Genomic DNA, 21,575 nt, shown 5'->3' with positions numbered 1-21,575 from the left:
TAAAATAAAGGCTCTCATTGAAATACTATAAATCAGTCTGATTGCTCTCTTTCTGTCTTGAGTGCTTTGTTCATGAGCAGTAAGTGCAGCCGGAGTCCAGCAGCTTTGCTGAAGCACCTCTGGCTGACCGAGGCCTGTGGTTTTGTCTGTCGTACGAAGGAACCCGTCCCAGCCTGAGTGGAGTATTCTGAGACCAAGTCACAATTTGAGGAAGTAAACAAGCCATCGATTGGCACGTTCTTGGCGTGCTCGCCCCCCGCCAGCAGTTTGAGTTCATTTATACATTTTGTTTCAGTGTTTGCTTTGGTTGGTTTTTTTTTTAAGTCTTGTTGACAGATGAACGATTCAAGCTTTTCCTCTTTTGTCTGCCACACCATGCAGTAATATGTGACTCCAGGGTGTGAAGGAAAACTGAAAGCGTAAACCCCTGCAATCTCAAGAATTTCATAAATATACTGCTGGCTCCACTGTCTGACATGCGATTCCATACATTTGCTGATAACATCAAATTTGATATGTGCAAGGTCCACTGAATCAGAGGGAGTGTCAATATGCAAGAATAACGATTCCCTGTGCGTCAGTCGCATATGATGTTAAGAGTAAATAATAGAAGCTGACCCAAGAATCGAGCCAGTGTGGCTCGATACCACTGTGATCTTCTCCCCTCACTGTGGATGTAAAGCCATGATGAACAATGAGGCATTTTCCATTTGAGGAAGCTTTTTACAGTTAGAGTCATCTTATTCTCTGATAGAATCAGAAACAAAATGTGATCACGTGAGCGACACAAACGTCAAATACAACTTAGAAATGGACAGTTTGAATATCGGTTCAACAATAAACTATGGCGCTCTGTCAGTACTATTATCCCCAAGTCACATTCATTTGTTCTCCAGCTCCGCCTTCAAATTCCCCCGTCTCCATATCTTGCCCCCCCTCCCCCTTTAACCTTGCTTTCCTCACCCCATCCTCTCATTAAACCCCCATCTGCCCTCGACACAACCTTCACCTTTTCCACCTCATCCCTCCATCCCAACAACGCAGCACACCTCCTCTCCCTAACACATTCTTTTGGTTAGCCGCCACCCCCCCCACCATTACCTCTCACTCTATTTTCACCTTCCATTATCATTCCCCAAGTCCCCTTCTTCATTTCACTCGAGTCCTCTCATGCCTGCACACCCATCTTTTCTTAATCCCAGATTTCACATGGCTCCTTCTCCGCCAGCTCTTTGTGTTGGTTCCCATCAGGCTCGGAGAAAAGAGCGTCTCTGCACTTCCTCACCTCTTTTATTATCTCATCTAACTGTCAACTTCTCCTTCCCCTTCACGTTACCGCGCCTCAGCTACCCTCTGCCTTTTCCCTCTTTGTTTCATCCGTCTGCCCACCTTCCTCTGTGTCCTTTGCTCTTTGATTTTTTTTTTTCTTTTTGAAAAGGTCACTGTTGTGGCTTCTCCACTCCACAAGACATGGGGGAGAATGAAAGGAAGACAGGAAAAGGGGAGAGGAACGATGACAGAGGTCAAAAAATCTACACTGAAATCAAGTTGTGCTGTCAGAGGAGTTTCCTTTCCACAGCCCGTGATCCACCTGAATGCCAATTTGCATTGTTTTTTGTTTTTTTTTTCTAAGCCTTTTGCTGTGAGAATATTCTTTATGATTTTTGTAGTGTTAAACATGAGACTTTCCAGATGAGGACTAAAATTAAACAGTATTATCTTCAGCTAAAAAGGGTTAAATTAGCCTGGATTTCTTTCTAATGCAGTTTCATGAATATTGGACAATCACTGCATATGCAGATAAAAGGCTGGAAGTGCCCAGAATAATTTGTAGAGAAAAGTTTTACTAAAATAATTGATATATACAATGGGTTGACAGTTTTCTGGTTGTGTCCAGTGCCTTTGAGAAAAGCTACGTTCTTTGCTGTGATGCCACTTGTTCGGAATTGATGGGCTTCAACATATATTTTATTCATATATGTCTGTTCTCTTTCTCTCAACTATATTCACACACCAGTTTTTAATCACCTCGTGTAAAAACGTCTTCCTCCTTTTTTTGATATTATTTGCTTTCTCCCCATTTCAGCAATTTTATTCTGAAGACTTTCTAAAGACGTTTGTTCAAAAGGATTTATGCACAAACTGACGGTGAACCGAGCAGCACAAAATGGCTTTCTGCTTGTACTGTGCTTGTGTGTATGTAAAAACCCATTAATTTTTTTTTTTTAATCTACTGCACCGTTGCAGAAGAAAATATGCTGCCATTATATCAGCAGAGGAATTTACTACCCTAATTTGTAGTAATTACTTTACTGTCCAACCAGTCTATTAGCAGATACAATTGACAAAATTATATGTGAAGCAAAACAATCATGTTATTTATAATCATATCACTGAGAAAATGTGTTACTGTTGCTAAATATAAAAAAAATGGAGGTCAAATGTTGGAGGTTCACTGCTATCCATATATTAAAAATCGCCATATATTCATGATGTCATACACTTTCATTATTAATCTCTCCACCCCATCTCATAGCTCTGGGTCCCTCCTCGGGGCCCGGCTCGGTCTCGCAGTGGCAGAAATGGCTAAAGGCCCCTGGGGGCTCAGCAGGCCCCCACCTGCCTTCTGACAGAATGAAACCAGATGATCTCAGGAAAGAACTGGATGCAATAAAGCTGCGAGGAGTTTTAAAACACAAGCGGGTCAGACCATTTTAGCGCAGCAGGCAAAAATGAACAACCTTGCATAAACCATACATAAAATCATCGTAATGAACACAGCCACAGTAAAACACAGGGACTGGAACCAGCACAAGGAAATGTACTGAATGGCTGGATGCACCCAAAAACAAAGAAATAGTCAGATAATTCGCATGTGCTGTTTTACTAACACACAAGCTCGGGTGAATATCATGGGAATGCCAACATTTTTACCATTTAATGATGCCAAGCAAAACTCTATAACACTGACCAACAACACTGAGCCAATTCCAAAACAATCAGCACAGGAGATTGATTTTTCCAATGAAACACCACAGCAGCTGGTGCCTCAAACGTTCCCCGCATATGTTTATTGTTTAACCAGCTTGTTTCGACTATGTTGAATTTTACAAACTTGAAAGAACGAGGTGGAAAACAACATCCTGAGCCAGCTTCGCTGAATCATCTGATGGTTCAGAAATAGCAACAAAGCAAAGTAATTTTCCCGTGGGCCCATTTTGGTGACTTTCTCGTCTGCTGGGAGGATGAAAGATGAAGCTGGGTGATTTACACAGCATCCTCTGACACGGCACGTGTGTGACTCACACCGATGATTTACCCAGACACATGAGGAGCGCAGCTTTAGAGGCACCTTCATTGTAGGCAGTGACGCGAGGCCAACTTGAGTAATGGAGCTGCACGATGAGCACAACTCATCAAACTGAGTTAAAACGAGACCACCGAAGACGGCGTCATTGTGATCGTCACTGCTAATGGATCCCTCAACAGAAAGTGGGATTAGATGAATCATCGGTGTCCATTTTGGGCTGAAGATTTAATGTTAAAGGGTCATCGTGGTATCACTTTGTGACATCTTCGCTCTGGTAAAGGAATGGCTGGTATTTATTTATTTTTTTACATTTTTCTTTAAAATTAAAGTTTATTTAAAACAAAAGTACGTGGATTCTTGAAACTTTTTATTTTATATATATAATATATATTGTATATAATAAACACCAAGAAAATAATGTGTCAGTATTAATAATTCCTAAGTGAAGATGATTATCTACACTTGACATTTTCACCAACAATTTGTCTTCCTTTTTTTGTTAGAATAATTGTTTTAAGGTCATTTTAGATACATCAGCCCAACCAACACAAACTTGATATTCTAGCTTCTACCAGCCTTTATGTTTTTTAAATCAAATTTGCATGAGCATTTTTTTTCTGTTTATCAAGACAAATTGCGACTGACATCTTAATTTCATGGCACATAAAACATTCATGGTACCAAACATTTGCAGTGTGTGATCTGTGTGTCGTGGAAAACAACTGTTTAGTAGTTGGTTATTGAGGTGAGACATTCAGTCACCAACAAACTTTCACCCAAATGAAAAAGTCTTGCAAAACAAACAGTAATCTGGGAAATGTTGCTCTCTTTTTCACATCACCCTGTGGTAGATGGTGTACAGTACCAACAGCATCAACTCTGACAGCTACTGGGTCTTGCCTTCAGCAGCCTTCCCATGAATTCCATGCTACATTAATGGGAAGCCAACACCTTGCATTATTTATGCTGGTTTGCAAACACAGAGGAGCTCACGTGTGCCCCAGACTTGCTATGGTGATGTAACAAATGTAAAGGGTTTTTTAGTTTTAATAAACTTTTTTTTTTTTTTACAGACGTCAGACAGTTTGCCTTCTGACACAGGAAGCTCGCGCACCACAGACGTTGCACACACACACAAAAAAAAATGCAGCGTTTCCGGTGTGATGTGTGCCGACACTCGTTTGCTTCAAAACAGTGGCGAGGATGCTGCTTCACGCTCAATAAGCACAGTAGACATGGAGCCAGATGCTTATTTGCCATCTTTGTTTTGCATCATAAGAAACAAGGCTGTCCAAAAATGTAAAGTTCACAGTGACATGAGATAAAGCTATGAATTCAGCGCAAGTCGGCCCACTGCTTGACATCACTCCTTTTATTCCAGTAGTGTGCGCACTGAACTTTCCCATGAAGGTGGCTGAAGGTGCTTCGAGTTAAATTAATGATCTCGGGATGCCACGGAGTAGCCTGGCTGTAAAGAAAAAAAAAAAACCCGACAGCAGGTTTTTCCCCTGCAAGGCAAATGAGGTGATGACTTCATCTATCTTTCTTCCCCCGAAGAGAAAGACGGTAACCCAGGGACGCATCAAATGTCTAAATGAAGTGACTTGCTCAGCGTGCATCTGCGTCTGTGTATGTGCGTGCAGGTTTGTGTGTGCCATGAGTGCGAGTCATTAGCGAATCCCAGTGGTCTGTTGTAGTGGTGAGAGCATGCACAGGATCGTCTGCCTCTTGGCTCACTGGAACAGGAATCGGGTTTCTGGATCGATGGCGATCAATCACAACCACCTCAGTCATTACAGAGAATCAAAGAGTCAAATTTACTCACACAGCTTGATCAGTAAATTTCACTTTTTGGCATCGAAGTGTGAGAAATACAAGCCAACCACGGCAAATCATTGTTGTGATTTTTACTCTATCGTGTTCAACTCTCTGCTCAAGATGGAGGCACCCTCTTTCCCATTCCATCATTTTTTTTTTTTTTTTTTTCTGGACTTGTCTCAATTCATAGCTTGAGGAACTTCATTCACTTCAGCAGAGGCCATTAAAGAGAGCCAGAGACACCAGACACCAGCACAGAACAGCAATAATGGATTACTGATGTTATTATGGCCCGATAAGACCTCTGCACGACATCCTCTGATCCACTTCCACAACCACAGTTCTGTTTGGAGCCTGTGTGTACAATATGCTTTTGTAGCATGCGTAACATCTGCTTACGGTGATTATATTACCGCAGCCGGGGATCCCCTCCTAAGACGCACTCAAACAACAGCAAAAATAATCCAAATGAGCAGTTCACAATCATATTTGTATGAGGGACCAGATAGCAAAACTAACACTTACATGGAGGGCCGAGTTTCCAATAAAAGGTTGAGTTTGTGCAATACCAATAGAAATCAATAATCAAAATATACATATTTGGCCTAAATACTTTCGATACCAAATTTGACACAAATGTTCTTTTTTCTAAGGAGCTGAGAGCTCAGGCTTTTAAAGATATTTTGTTGTTGCAGTCATTCGAACTTCCTGTTTGACATTAATACTCACTGATACAAAGCTATGATAGCGTCGTTACTTGCCCTTTGTATTACCCTCTACTTCAGCAAACCCTGAACATGGATTATGCAATGATTGCAAATTGAAAACAAGACTTGAAAGCAGAGAGTTTCCTCTGGCATATACAGTATGTGCTGCCACTCTCACTCAAATAAGTGAGGTAAGCCGCATTATGCAACTGACTCTGGCCTTAAACCTGTTGCTTTCCTGTCAGGTTTAACTGTCAAAAAGCAGACTAAACCACCATCCATTTGTTAACCAGTCAGTTGTTGTTGCTCCCAGCATGCATCTGTTTGTTCCCCTTTTAGCCCCCTTCCCCTGTGCCACCCACAGTGTCAGCACAGTGCGTGTGCGTGTGCGTGTGCGTGTGTGTGTGTGTGTGTGTGTGGCAGCCCCAAAATGACCTGCTTCTCCACCAACACTGTGAGTGTCTAAACAGGTGTCTGCGCCAGAAGTGACTCACACATAAACACGAATGCACAACAGAAACATCGGCAAAATCCTGGTGGATGGAGGATTATACCAAAAACAAAAGTCTTTTTTAAAGATAGAACAAACACACATACGTTAATGCTGGCAGAGTTACTGACCTGGTTGTTGACATAATCCTGAGGACAGGAAACACAAGCAGGGACATGAAAATAAAAGAAAAACAAGAGATAAGAGTCAGAATCCGCCGTTGGCACCAAAGCAGTCAGTATGGCATCACAATAGATCACAAGAGTATAATCTATGCCACAATGCCTTCTTGTGTTACTGCTGTCTTTTGTGTCCAATGTGTGTCACCTCTCCAATCAAAACAGAATTTAAAACAGTCCCGCAGTCATTCTCAGCACTGTCAGGGCATTTGTGGGTTGTTGTTTTTTTTTTTTTTAGCCTTCTTGAAGTAGCAAATGAGAACAGATTCCCTTTTACACCATAAATTCAGTGGGATTATGCAATCCTGAAGGCAAAAAAAATGTAATTTTAAAAAGTGGCACAATCACCTAGAGACTAGAGAAGCAGGTAGGGTCAACAGAGGACACTTTAAGCTCTCCATTAAGCCCCTTTGTGGAGCCCTGGGGAGCCTTGCCGGAGTTGGGGAATGTGCAAATGCAAGCTAAGTTTATGCGCCTTTTTGTGTACGTGTGTGCAAGTGTGTGTGCTGTACGCCTTCGCCACGATGATCGGAGTGTGGCTTCTGATGATTAGTTGAGACTAACTGACACACTGCGGGCCCCAGCGATGCTATCGGAGGGAGGGAAACTGAAACTCACATCATAGACATGCATACCCGCTGTCATTGCTTGAACAAAAAAAACTAATTCCAAACACGACAACAGCATCAAATCGGAGTGGACGAGTTCATTTCTTTAAGTCAGAATTTAAAACAGACGGGACATTTTTCATGTGTGTGATGCTGAAAATTATCCATAGAACAAGACTGCAGCAAAAACGGTTCAAGTTCATCCTTGTACATTTGTCATTTAGAATGACTTACCTGATACGAATATAATCAGTTCCAGCTACAATTTGATGAACCTAACTGCATGTTGATCACAGAGCCATGAAACAAAGCTGAATTGAAGGAAAGCATCGGGACTTGACATGACGCAGCAAAGCACAATTTTCTACTTATGTGATCATTATTATTTTACAACGCAAAATGGCGTTAGACATAGCGTGTGCTGCGAGTGGTGGATTCACTCCTACCGTGTTGTAGCTGGCAGGGTCTTGGCCGTCTGTGATCAGTTCCCGCTCTCCCCTCGGGTTGATTCTCCTGAAGCGCCGCCTGGACCTCCGTTGGGAGCCCTCTCGCTGCAGAAAGCTGTCGTCCCCCTCGCTGTTGTTATCCACCTGCAAAACACAGTTGACACTTTCCTCAGAGTGGCAACTCGGAGGTCCTTGGCGGCAGCCGGAGAACTGGTCCTGGCTATTCGAGACTGGAGAGCATGGCTCAGAACAGCTGCGTTGTAGCAAGTCTGACTTCTGGATATTAGGAGCCGCGCTCCGGTGCGTAAAGTCCACAATCTGGTCGTCAGTGATCGACTTTCGATTCCGAGAATCCAAGTTTTCCGTCTTGAGGTCGGTTAAATCCTGAAAGTCTGAGTTCTGATCCTTATTTGTACTCCAGTCATTTCTCCGAGCCTCTGATATGTGGCCCTGCTCCTCTGCAGGGGCCTGGTTGAACATCCAGCTCTTCCAGAGGGCAGAGAGCCGGTGCCAGCGGAGCACACTCATCCGGACACAAGGACGGGATCACAACGACGCATAAAAGCAGGAAATACCACAACGGAGGAGGTGGGGGGGGGGGGGGGGGGGGTGCTGGGAAATACTTCTGTACAAAGACGAATCGAAATGCGGCGTCCAAAAGTTGAAACGAAGTCCAGAATTCTGGGGGGATTCCCCAACATTACATCCTCCGAGGCGCGCGTCCAGTAAAATAGATGGAGAAAGCAAATTTATACAAAAAGAAAAAGAAAAAAAATCAACGAAAACAACCGAAAAATGAGGGCTGCTTCTCTGTTCGGGTCCAATTTGGCAAGACTTGTCTAATGCTGGGGCCAAAAGAGTTCAGGACGGAGTTCAGCTGCTCAACACGTTGCATACTGGCTGACTTACTCACATGCTCGCTCGCTGGTTCTCCGCCGCTGTCTGACACGCGCACAGAGCTTACACTCAGCCCACAGTTTCCTCCAGGAAACCGTAAATACACAAATATCCTCAGCAGGCAGAAACAAAAAAAAAAAACACACCAAAAAAACAGCGAAGCACACAGATTCCGGCCATACAAATCATTCCCTACAGGCTTTCTGTGCTTGTCTGTTGTTGGAGGAGGAATTTGTTTTCTTTCCGCATTGCATAATAATTAGGAAGTCAATAGCCTTATTATGTGACTAATCACCACAAAATAATCTGTTGCCCAACTCCATTCTGAGGAGCATTTTTTAGAGCTTACTTCTGTTTGGGGTTTTTTCCCCCCCATTATTTCTGTTTGCTTCATTTGCTTGTTCATTACATTTATGTTGAATGAGAACGAACATTTTAGCCATGATACTGAACTGATTGAGTCATTTCTACCAGCAGTCACTCAAATGTAAAAATCTTGAAACTGTGGCGAACCAACATAGAATATTAATTGTAATAAAAAAAAGAGCACGAACATTAGATTTCAAACGCAACCAAAATCGCAACAAGCAAGATGTTTTACAATAACTTACATTCTCAGATGTTGCAATGTGTCTCTTTATCGTCTCCAGTGTCCTCATATGACATTCAGGGCACAAAATGTTTTCTATATTGGATAATAGTGAAACCTGAAATAACCTCAAGACTTCCCAGCTTGTAACACTGGATGGTTTGGTACCTCTAAACAAGTATCCCTCATGTTTGTTGTCTGTCAACCTGTCTGAGAAGAAAAACTGAATAATCTCTGAACTGGCATTTGAACTCCATCTTTTTTGGCTCAACGATCACTACTCTCTCGTCTTTTATTGTCATCTTTTCCGCTTACCAAATGTTCATTACTCGTCTCATAATTCACCTCACCCTTGCTCTGCTGATGCTCTTTTCGGTGTGTCTGGAGATCTAGAAGTGATGGAGCTGCCGACACTCCAAATGCTTCAAACGACACAATCCAAGACACTGAGCTGAGACTCTCCAAAAAACCCGCTTCATTTTATCTGGTAGGAATTCGTAACTCATTCACGTAGCTGATAACATCTGAACGTGCGAAGGAGGCTCCGATGTGAAGTCTTTTTAAATATTCGCCCGCCGCGTTGAGCTCACAATGTTGTAATGTGCTTAGGAGGAGAGATTTCATCAGATCGTTCAGACACAGAGCTTATGTGAGTGACCACTGTGAGGCTCTTTCCTCAGGCAAGTCATGCGTATTCACAGAGGTCCTGAATAGACAGACCCATGATCAGCCACAGAGAGTGATGAGAAGATATGGTTACGGCTTGTGCTGAAAGAAAGGAAGGCAGAGGCCAGTCATCTATGCTGTCGGCCTGCATGTATTCCCACAAGCAACCCATGCAATGAAAGTCGTGAAAAGACGAGGATTATATCTCTCAGAGGTAAACATCGCGGAGCAGTTTGACTTCGGCGTATCTCGCACATCGATCAGCGCGCGGCTTTGAAGTAAATCGTAGGAGAGAAGCTGGACCCAAAGATTTTCTGTCACAGTTGAAATGGGACTCAATAGCTGCTGTGAGTCCAGACAGACAGCAGAACAACCTTCGCGTGGAGGGAGTTCAGCTGTAATATACGGAATAACTGCCGCACCGTGGGTAGTTTGGGCGTAATGGACTCTGAAACAACTGCATGAAGGATAGTTCAGTGATAAAACAACAGATAAGAGTTGAAAAAGAGCCCTGGTATTGGTATCGATGTGCCCTGTCTCATAGCGGGGGGGAAAAAAAAAATAAAAAGTCAGGTTTTAATGGGCCCCCTGAGACAGACCAGCCGGAGGTGATACAGGAGAATCCCCATGGGCAGGTCAGAAATCTACCACCATTCTATGTTCACCCCGTGACCATGTCATTATTTTTTTCTTCTCTGGATCTTTGTCTTATTCTCCATCCATCCCATGACCATGAGGTTATGCTACTTGGACTGACAGTCACTGCAATACAGTGACCACACTTCCCGTTTCCTCAGTTACATGCTTATGTGATTGCCTTCACGTACACTCATCCACCAGTTTACATTCCTCTCTGTCTATCTGATGGTTGGCCTGCCACCATGGCATTGGTTAGGTTTTTCTTTCTCTTTTTTTTTTCACCCCCTCACTCTGTTCATTCATTTCACACTCCCTTCTTCCCCGCTGCTTATTTCCTTTCATTTCCGTCCACTGCGGTCGCACACAGTCAAAAACAACCCCGCCCTGTCAGTCCATGAATGTCACTTCTGTCTATCCTGTGACCAGAGTCATGAAGAAAGCCACAGATTACATTCCCTCGACTATTCCCATGGCCCTAATTAGCCGATTGGCCGCAGCGCGATGCAACTCGACCACAGTCCTTCTGCTCTTCTGTGTATGCGTGTGTGTGTGTGTGTGTGTGTGTGTACTTGTGTGTGTACAGACTTTCTTGTCATTTCCAATCGTCGACGTTCAAGTGTTGATTCACGAATTCCTCCACTGTCTCTCCGAAGACATCATTGATGATGAGCACTCACCGCAGAGAGAGATTTTGCGCCGTGCATCCAAGAAATAATCTGTCAGCCACCGTGACTGGTGTCATGTTCGCTTTTTCTTGGAAAAAAAACAAAAAAAACAAAAAAAAAGAGAAAGAAAACCTGCCACCGTTTTCTATGTCTGTTCAGCTATTACCATTCAGCATCGCTTCCCATAGTTTCCCTGTTTGATTCCAAACAAGTCGCTGCAGCCTGAATTTTAACATGCATCAATTACCTCTCTGTGAGTCACAGGAGCTTTTCCATCAGCTTTCAATCAGTGTGTGGAGACTGAATGGAAACAGCAGGATTAAATGTTTCTCTTGACGTATTGCAGTGACAATACTACAAGCTGCATGCAGCATGTACTGTATTTTGGAGACGATTTTCAGCATGCGAACAGTTTGGTGCTTTCTGCAAGATGTTTTCAAAAACCCACTGGCACTAATCTAGCAGAGGTGGAACACGTACATGGGTTTTAGTGCTAACTTGAAAGGTACTTAACATTAAAAAAAAATTACTATTTGAACCCATGGGCACATTTTTGTACTTAAGTTTTATTTAGCTAGAAATTCTTATTTTCAGCTTTTGAGCTTTTGTTAGGTCACCAGTTTATCTTTTATTTCACAGTAGAAACACAAATTCATTGATTTCAAACCATTACCAGCTCGGAGCTGAAAATGTTGCTCAGTTTCACCTTATTCATTAATTTTGTGGTGGCGCTCCTGCATCCCTGTGGAGGATTCTCAGATTTGGAAATCCATGATTTACTGGGACTTTCATCAGCCAGTGGTTAAAACAAGAGAAAATGTCCAGTGAGTGGCAGTTGTTAGGGTGAAAATGCCTTGTTGATGCCAGAGGTCAGAAGAGAATAGCCTCTTTAATAGCACAACACATGCAGCTGATGGGCTACAAAAGACCACCCCGGGTACATCTCCACTTTCCATTCCTCCTATTATCGATGGTTCAGGCCAGGCTGGTATAATTGAGAGGGAGATTTTTTTTTTTCTTGGCAAACGTTGGGCCCTTTAGTATCAATTGCGCATGATTTGATCTACTGAGCTTGCTTAAGAATTGTTGCTGACCATGTCCAAGAAATATTAAAGGAAATTTTAACTGTAGGCTTTGTATAAAATGGGGCACAAGTGAAGACACTGTGAATCTGACATGTGAGGTTTGTGTTAACCTCGATGGCAAATATGAAAACATCCTCACAGAGGTTTCCCCGAGATGTTTATTTCACAGAAATGGGAAACATGTGAGAAGCATGTGCTCTTTGACTATGACAGAACGGAATCAGTTCATCTCAGGGTGAAAGCAGGGGCCAAAATTGAAGGAATTCATTTGAGTCATTCAAAAGATATTACATCGGGGACAGGATGTATGGATAGATAGCCAGGAAGCATGGTTCCTCCAGCCAAAAGCTGTCACATGGTGGAGGGTTCTATTAATATCCATTACAGTTCCATTTTGCCAAATGTGATATTAAATTAAATGAGAAAAACAAAGGTCAGTTCGTCTTCGGTTTGAAAAGTGCCGGACTCACGCACATTTTGGTCAAAGATCTTCTTGAGACATTTAAATAAGCATAGAACCATTTAAATATGAATCTAATAAGTATTTTTTTTTACACAAGCTTAAATATGTTTTGTCCTTTTTGCAATGACCTTCTTGAGTGACGTCCCAAAGCGTGTGTCTTCGGTTTTGTTTACTTTCAATTATTTTGACATTTCACAGTCCGGGACTCATCCTGCTCTCCTGTGTGTAGTTGCATAGAAAGATTACCGTCTGGTAAGGTGGACAACAGGAGATATGCTTGGATATCAACAACACCCCCCCCCCCCCTCCCACAATGTCATTTCCTCAATTTCAGAGGAAAAAAAATATAAAAAACAAAAAACAATTATGGTGAGATAAAAACAGACATGTCCATATGTTCAGACGCATAAAAATACAACCTGCATTCTACATCTTGTTCATATTATTAATATTTTACTTTCTACTGTGTTATCAATACAAATATTTACCTCCATCACTTCAGAGTGGGTAAGTTATACAATTAACAAAATAGACTTTTGTCTTCTCAAATTTATTTGCTGTAATAAAAGGGACTATTATCTGATAAGAACAACTGTGATCCCTTCCAAACAATCCCTTTTCTACCTGTAACTTATTTACTATTTACAGTTAATGTCCAATCTATGCATGTGCTTTTGAAAATGATAAATAGCTCATTCAAAGATATCTCATTAATTATAAAATGGACTGCAATGAGAGATTTGTAATCTGGCAATAACAGGAACTGGAAGACATTTACTAAAATGCACCCGCCAGCATACTTTTTTTTTTTTTTTTTGTGCAAAAGCCACAGCTCGTGGCTCGTGACTGTGACTGCAAGAATTGAGTAATACGAAATATATCATAGTACAGATTGTGAGATTTTACATGGGATATGATGTAACATTATTTTTTGATATATAACAATAATATAACTACACATAATAAAGAGATACCAGCATATACATTTACGTGGTACCACCAGTAGGTGTTTATGTAATAAAACAACATGCACATACTCAGAGTACAATACCTTATAAAGTAATAAATGGCAAATACTGTGTAAAGTTAAATATTATGTGAGGGGGGCGAGTTCACGGACGTTTGTATGAACCTCCACCGAGTAGGATTGCTATTATGAGTGACTCTCAGCTCTCAAACTACCAAGTTCCAGGAGAATATTCTCTCTTGGGGCCGCCATGGTTGTTATTGTCAGTCTTGACGGCAGCACCGTTGCTAATAAGTTGAGTTGTAGTTGAGTAACTCCATTGTTTTCACACTATGGTGAACAAGCACACTTCTTGAAACCTTAATATTTTCCTTTGAGTTTTTGAGTTTGTGGAAAAGATTTGCAAAAAAAAAAAAAAGATCAGTCATCAGTGGGAGATACGACCGTGTTTCCTTTTAGTTTTGGGTGAAACATCACTTCCTGTAAACCCAGGGGGACTTTCCCGGTTAAAAAGTCTCGGAAAGCCCGAATATGAATGCTTTCACTATTGTTTTGCAAATGGAGCGATAACTAGGGTAATTTTTGGCAAGAAGTCTTGCACACTATTACCTCAGATTCAAACATGGAGCTCGTCAAGGGATGATGGGGTTTCATCACTTTTCCCGCAGCAACAATGTTTAGTAACTTAGTAGAGTGAGAGCACCAGAAATCTTACATGAGTGTTTCTTTGAGAAAAGAAAAAGAAAAAAAGAAAAGAAAAAAAAAGGAAAAATCGGAATAGGAACTTTTCAGGGACTTTGTGAGAAGTCGTTGATTTGACGGTTATAGGACAGGGTCAAAGGAGTTCAGGGTTTGTTTTCCACATCCTGCTCAGAAGCATTCGATCGAAGTTGTGGAACCCGCTGCATGATGTTGTAAAACTTTACGGCTCACTTTTGTCTCATACGGTCTGATCCTCCTTGCCCCTCTGACACGCAGAAAGAAGGAAGGACATTCTGGAGGAAGCGCAGGACACAGATTTGTAAGCACTGCGACCTTGTGGAGGTAAATAAGAACACACCACACTTCTGTTTCTGAAATAACGCGAAGTTGCTCTCAAAGGTTTATTAGTTGCGACTTCAAAGATGTCAAGTATTTAAATGGATGCGGTAGAATACCCTGAACAGTTAGGAGGTCTTAGAAATGTCAGGATAAAAATACCAACGTTAAAAACCAGTTGCGTTTTCACATGTTGGACTTCGCAGAGTTCAAGTACCTTGTCGGCACGGCCACAAGTCGTCTCTGTACTGAAAAGCAAAACTCTCTTGTCTACCGGCCAGTTTCCACCCCCAGCCTCACCCGAGTCCATGAAATCTCAGCCATGAATAAAAAAAAACGAGATTGCCGATATAAGCGGCTGAAATAATTTCTTGTCATGGGGCGGCAGGCTTCACTGTTTCGGTTTCTGGAATATGCAGGTGTTACCGGAGGGGGGTTATGAGCTCACCGTGCAGCTAACTCTAAACTCTACATTTATATGCACATCGTTGACTGTGTGTCTCTTTCTTCTTTAGTGCCGCCGCCTCCTTCTCTTTCCTTTCACTCTGCGCACACCGGAATGGGTGTTGATAATTAAAATGAAAATAGGAGGATTTTCATCTCTCTTCATACTTGCATATGTGAGATATGTGTGCTTTTTTCCCCCTACCTTTTGTTTGAATTTTGAGTGCCTTGCCATGTTGCTATCCAAAGTAGCCTTAATATAGTTCATTTAATATGACAAATAAAATCTACTTTCCTGCAAAAGATAAATGTTGAGGCAAGAAAAAAAAAGAAAAAAAAACTTGCCAAGAAGGCTCCTTCAAATTGAGTAAATATATAAAGTGAAGAAAGGTAGAGGATAAAGACCAGAGGTGAGCGAGACAAAGAAGGGAGATGAAAGAAAGAAAAAAAAGAAAAAGGATGAATAGAGGAGTGCAGAGGAGAGGAAAAAGGTGATGCAGACATCAAATGAGGACAGGAGAAACAGGAATGAAATCAAAGGACGGGGACGGCAGGGGTGGGAGGATAAAAGGGAGGTGCTTGGGTAGAAAACAAAGAGCTGGAGAGTCGAACAGAGAGCGAGGAGGTGTGTCTTCACTCACCACAATCATTTCGGATGGCTCCAAAGTGATGCATTCACAGCCTCGTCTGCCCCCCAGCTGCTTGCCAAAACTGCGGAGGGAAACAAAGACATAATAATAAGTATCAAAACAGAAAAAAAAATGAAATAAAATATCAAGGAAAATGAAGACAATACTCAGACGGTGACAGCAGCAGATGTATACAATCACACTCGCCCACCCACAGACGGAGACCAACATTAGAGGACAGGGAATTACAATAATTGCACAAATGATTGAAATGGCCTGTGATTAAATGTAATATGATAGTGAGAGTGTGTGGGCCATGGGAACACTGCACAGAAGTCACATCTGTTCACGGTGAAAGGTACCAATCAGTCAATATACAGTTGAAACAACTTAAATAGCTATTCTGACGGACCACAAGCCAGCAAATATGCATTTAAAATAACATTTAACAACAAGGAAGCCATCGCATCGGTCATTTTAGAAGGCCTGACTAGTCAAATTAAATAAGAAATTATAAAAATACATTCAATTTAAATATTTTAACAAGAGTCATAAAGGGCTTGACCCATTTTTTTTTCCATTTATGAATTGTATTGTTCATTTCATTTAATATTGAAGCAATCATTTCCTTTGAAGGTGAATCATCTTTAATGTTCTTAAATTTGAGTCCATTTCATTTAAGATTTCACATTTTACTATCGCTCTTTATGTGACTCGCTATGCAGGTTTTACGTTGAATATAAATACAGCATTAACTGGGTATTTTTAATGGGTAGTGACAGCTGCTCTGGAGGTTCTGTCAGTGAACGCTCTGCAGGACTTCTGAAACATTTAGAAAGCGCTGAAGTTATGATGTCTGACCGGGTCAACTTATTCGGGAGTTCATTTACATTTTTCCACAGCATTGTGAATGTTTGTTTTGTTTTTTTCCACCACCTTGTGGTTTATGGATCGGACTAATTCAAGCATAGACTGCCATCACTCACATCTTAGCAGCAGAAGACAAAGTGTCCATTGTAATACTTCCTTTTACACAGTATTTGCCCAAGAAGTCACAGGACAGATGTGCTGAACGAAGACATGACGTACTACCGTCTATTCTTGTGACTGAGCTGTTGATCTGGTCTCATTCTGTGACCAATTATTGCAGAAAACTACGTCACTCCAAATGGTTCAAATATTTTCATTGCTTGAAAGACAATTGTGTTTATATGGATATCTCCATATGGATATCTTCCCTCAATCCAACATAGAATGAGGGAAGCCCTGAGCAATCCCACTAAATTGTGTGTCAACAGCAGTAAATCCTGTGGAAATCTATGAAAGCACCAGACTATTAAAAAACACAATTTCATATTTAAGAGGCTATAATTCTCAACTTGCTAGAGACACAATATAAACGTCCCCTCGAGAGTCAGAAAGTCATTTTTAAAACCGTTTCAGTGTTTTAACGCGCCGTTACCTTTATAATACCTTTCCTACATTTGCTAATGACAAGGTTTATTATTACCTGTATAGCAGTTTGTTTGTTTGTTTTTCCCCAGACATATAAAAACGTAAATCAGGTGTTGAATATATGGCATGATTTGCATCGTATCAGAGCAGGACGGCTTGCAGTGAGGGTTTAATCACTGATAGAAAAAGAAATGCGCTTCCAGACAGCGCAATATTAGGACTGAACCACTGTGTTATCAGTCAACAACCCCGTCACAATGCAGGCCCCACAGCTTTTGATGCCGTCAGCTGGGTTATTACGTCCACTGATAATCGAGAGGAGAGCAGCTGATGCTGTGGGGAGACTCATGTGGGAGACTCCTGCTCTTCCCTCATCACATGAACTCTCAGAATGACGCCTGAGCTCACTCTTTAAAACATTGTCCCAGAACAGTGACAAACCTTGTTGATAAACAACAAGGTCTTCTCACTCATGGAATGTGTATATTGACATAATGTTCATCCCTTAATGGCCATTTACTGTGTAGGTCAGGAATTAAATGTACATTCAGAACAGATGGGGGTGGCGATAACGTTCTCTGTAATACAACTTGTTTTCTGAATAACTTTTAATCAACACTACTTCTTAAGAGATTCTTAGAAAAAATGTCCTCAAGCTCAATACGATAGCTTCATGTATCCAAGAAAAACAAAACAAAACAAAGACTCCATCCTTGGTACTTTCCGACCATTTTGTGTTTCTGTACACTCTCCCAGCAACTTGGTTGTGTCCCTCCATATACGCTGATCCTGCTTGCATCTTAAACCCTGCCACTATGTGCTGGACTGTCTCTGGGGACGCCTTGCCTGCCCGTCAGTTCAGCATTTTCTAGTCATCGGTAGGTCTTCTTGATATCAGCCACTACCTCGATATGTCGCGGTGGTACATGTCATGTCGGAGATTGTTTCTCCATGTGACCTGCTCCTTCTCATTCTCAACAGGTTCCGGCGGTCAGGCATTCACTTAACAGCTCATCCTCTGGAGCCATCCACCTGATGTATTCTTGGTTGGGGTTTTTTTTTTTGTTTGTTTCATCTCCGATAGTGGCTCTAACATTCACTCGTCCTCGACCTTGGGGTGAAACCTTGCATGTATGGTGAGGAGCTTTCCCGTTTTGACGTCTGTGGCCTCTTTCTCATCCTTCAGTCAGTTTCTGACCCCAGCTGGGTTTCTAATGACGGGCTGAGTGACAACAGTGCAGGGACTGTATGCAGATTATAAACTGCTGCTGCAAAAGCGAGGACTGATATCACAAAAAATACCCAATAACATCACTGGTATTCACTGGAGTGTCACTGAAATCACTGCCGCCTTCACTTGATCACACTACAAGTACACCATACTTAGGACTTGACTCATTCTCTGGAGGTATTCGATTGTGGTTGATGAAGCATTCAAATAGAACAAATTCTCAAACTGAGAATTATCACCGAGCTTGAAATTAAATAAAATTGTTTCACCTCCCCTTCAGTTCTCTGGTTAATGTGAGTAAAAACATAGGCACAAAGATGGAGGACGCTCAGAATAGGGAAAAAAAAACAGAATCTAAAATTACTTTTTGCTTTTCAAACCAGCTTTATTTTGAGATGTCTCTGTTCACAAGCCCTCCCACTGAGTGTCTCCAGCTATGCATATTGCAATTATGCATGTCTCTGCGCTGTCAAAGAGTCGGAGAGATCCCGCCCCCACCCCGCAGTACGTACAGCTCAATCAGTGTGTGTGTTGAACCCTGTGAACAGATTGGGCTGTAAACATGTCTCGCTCCCCTTTGGCATGCCGAAAGTGGCGACTCAGCATTGTTTAAGGTCTGTGGGAGCGGCTGGTTTTAATCATGGAAGCGTGCTGAGCTGGGAGCGAGCCAGCTTTCACTCTCACTTCTCCTCTGATTACACCCTTTCACTGTCTCCCATCCCTACAGCTCCTCCTTTCAATCATTTCTCTCCTCCGTCCATCACACGTCATCCTTCTGCCCTTCAACATTTGCCTCCCCAAATAGTCCCTTATCTTTCTGATGTTTTTATTTGTCACCTATCGACTCTTTTCTACCCGCCTCTCGCGTGCACTGCGATCACTCGTTTAATGTATTCATCTCAACCTTCCTGTTTTTTATTCCCTTACTTTGCTTCCTCTTTTATGTCCAGTCTACAGCTTCTCTTTTTTTATTTTCTGTATTACTGTTTTCTTCTGCTTTCCCCTGGTCTCGTTCTGCATTCTCTTTCATCTTTTCTTCCACTCTTCTTACAGTTTTTTTTGTTTTTTTTTGCTTTCGCTGGATCAAAAAAAAAGACAAACTTTCATCTCGTCCCTTCGTTAATGGCAGCGTCACTCCAACAGACAATACATAATGTCGGTCTCCTGATTTAGGGCTCAGATGAAAGTACATCTACATAATAACTTCTAATGATAGAAACAGTGATGAAAGTCTATGATTCACAATTGGATGAGCTATTTTTCTTTTGGACGACAGATTTCTCAGGAAATGGAAGCAGTTGTGAAGCCTTGTGCGGAATCGAGGCCTTCCTGCATTGCAGCTGAACTGAAGCAGGAATAAATCTGCAGCCGCTGGAATTTTGGAGATATTTTTTTTTGGTGGGAAAACCTCTCCTGCTGCAGCTGAACTGGGCCCGAATTAACTGTGAGCGGATTTATTTGACACTTTACTGCCACATGCACTCAGACACATTGAGTGTTGACGTGTGCAGACGCACGATACCCGAATGGGGCAAACGAGAACTTTGACCCAGTCCCACGCAGATACCGAAATACAATTAAGACTAAAAGCAATACATGAAGTTTTTCCCCAAAGGAAACTGAACTATTCACTACACCTACATAATATAAGAAATGTTTTCATAATATACACTGGTCAGGTGGATCCAAGGACAGAAAAACGTATTGTGCTTCATATTGATTTATACCATTTATAGCAAAGAAAGTAGTTAGAAAGAGAAATTCTTCTTCTGACAGCATTGTCAGGGTATATTCTAGCCTCCAGCATGGCTTTGCTTTACTTTACTTGTTTTGGATGAGTGAGTGATATGAGGCATTCTTCACCATTTCTCAGCACAATCCGTCTTTTCCAGCCTCCCTGCAGTGAGGTCAAAGGTCAGTGTCAGCTGCAGAAAGCATTCCGACAGCTGTGAGCGTCCGTCGTCGTCTGTCAGTGGCACTTGAGTCAGAAAGATACTTGGAAACACATGGATTTGACCACCAGTTTGGCCAGTTCAAGCTCCAGAAATGTCGAAAATGTCTTCATATGATATAAACTATCTGACACAGGGACACAGAATAGAGAAGGACTGAGTGAATGACATGAAATGCACACTATCCATACCCACTGACTCCACCAGAGCCGAGTACTCCCAGCCAGGAATGCAGTCGGCTGGGCTTTCAGTTCTCTCCAAGCCTTTAGCCTGGAGGTCAGCCCGACTCTGACAGATCTCTCCACACTCCACTGAGGCGAGACGCCTGGTCGCTGTCAGTGGCGCACAAAGCCTGCCAAGCCTGCCTCCTCACTGTGGGCGCGTGTGAGACAGACTGAGAGAGGCACGCAAAAAAAGAGAAGGGAGTTTGCCAATGATAAGGCGTATCGGGAGAGCGAGCGTTCCTGACCGGTATGTCAACAGTTGCGTCGCGAATGTTGTGTGCACCTTCATCTCCTGCATTCTTTATTTAACCTGCTGCACTTCCACACCTACAAAAAAATAGGAAGGATCAACAAACTTGAATCACTGCGAGTGAGTAACCAGTTATGTGGTGTTTACCCAACAAATGATGCTGTGGCTCCGACTGAAAGGAAATGTGATGCCTCTGAATCTGTGTCCTCGAGAGGAAATCAAACAAGCCACTAATACCACAATAAGGCCAGACCTTAGCCTTCGGTTTGACAAAATAACAGATGGATTAGAGCTTCATGAGCTCATGAAACTAAAACACTGATACGACCACAAATCAAAGCTCCAGTTTACTTCCTCCAGTTATTGCACACTGGAACAATCACTGATGTGGTTTCAGATTGAACTGCCTCTCAGTTAACATGTTTATAGGAGCAGTTGTCCTTCTGGCTCATATTAGCTGGTTGAGCTCTATTCTGAATTTATTTGGGATCATTGTCTCTGAAAGACTTGCAGAGACGTGTGCCAACAAGTCAAATCCTGAACCAGCATTGGACTTGTGTCTTTATCTTTCTTTTCACATATATACTGTATCTGAAATGCATACTACAATCAGTCTACAAAAATAAATTGCAGTTGTTAATATTATAAATAATTATCATCAGAAATTCCCATTTATTCGCATTAAGGAATTCCAGTGATCATTTCTGCAAAAACTCAATCTCCTTGACAACGACAATCAGTATTCGACAGTTGAGATACAACCAGATTAGCTATTAAGTCAAAGACAACTGAATTCCAATGCCAAAAATAAACACAAAATCCC

At 42.0% G+C, this 21,575-nt stretch overlaps 1 protein-coding gene across 6 annotated transcripts in view; it reads right to left on the bottom strand.

Annotated features, from left to right (window-relative positions):
- Positions 1-21,575, bottom strand: part of rapgef6 (Rap guanine nucleotide exchange factor (GEF) 6) — a gene marked incomplete at its 5' end in the record, with an annotated part of 124,020 nt that overhangs the window by 66,870 nt on the left and 35,575 nt on the right. For 4 of the 6 annotated variants that reach the window (XM_080508662.1, XM_080508664.1, XM_080508663.1 and 1 more), the window contains 3 exons: positions 6,457-6,474; positions 7,559-7,702; positions 15,653-15,722. In XM_080508662.1, coding sequence (XP_080364788.1) covers positions 6,457-6,474; positions 7,559-7,702; positions 15,653-15,722 — 232 coding nt within the window. Of the gene's footprint in view, positions 1-6,456; positions 6,475-7,558; positions 8,087-15,652; positions 15,723-21,575 lie in introns of those variants that run through there. The other 2 variants (XM_080508666.1, XM_080508661.1) reach the window with 2 other exon arrangements.

Source organism: Blennius ocellaris (genome assembly GCF_963422515.1).
Source record: "Blennius ocellaris genome assembly, chromosome: 14".
Taxonomy (NCBI): Eukaryota; Metazoa; Chordata; class Actinopteri; order Blenniiformes; family Blenniidae; genus Blennius; species Blennius ocellaris.
This window is presented reverse-complemented; position numbering and strand designations above follow the sequence as displayed.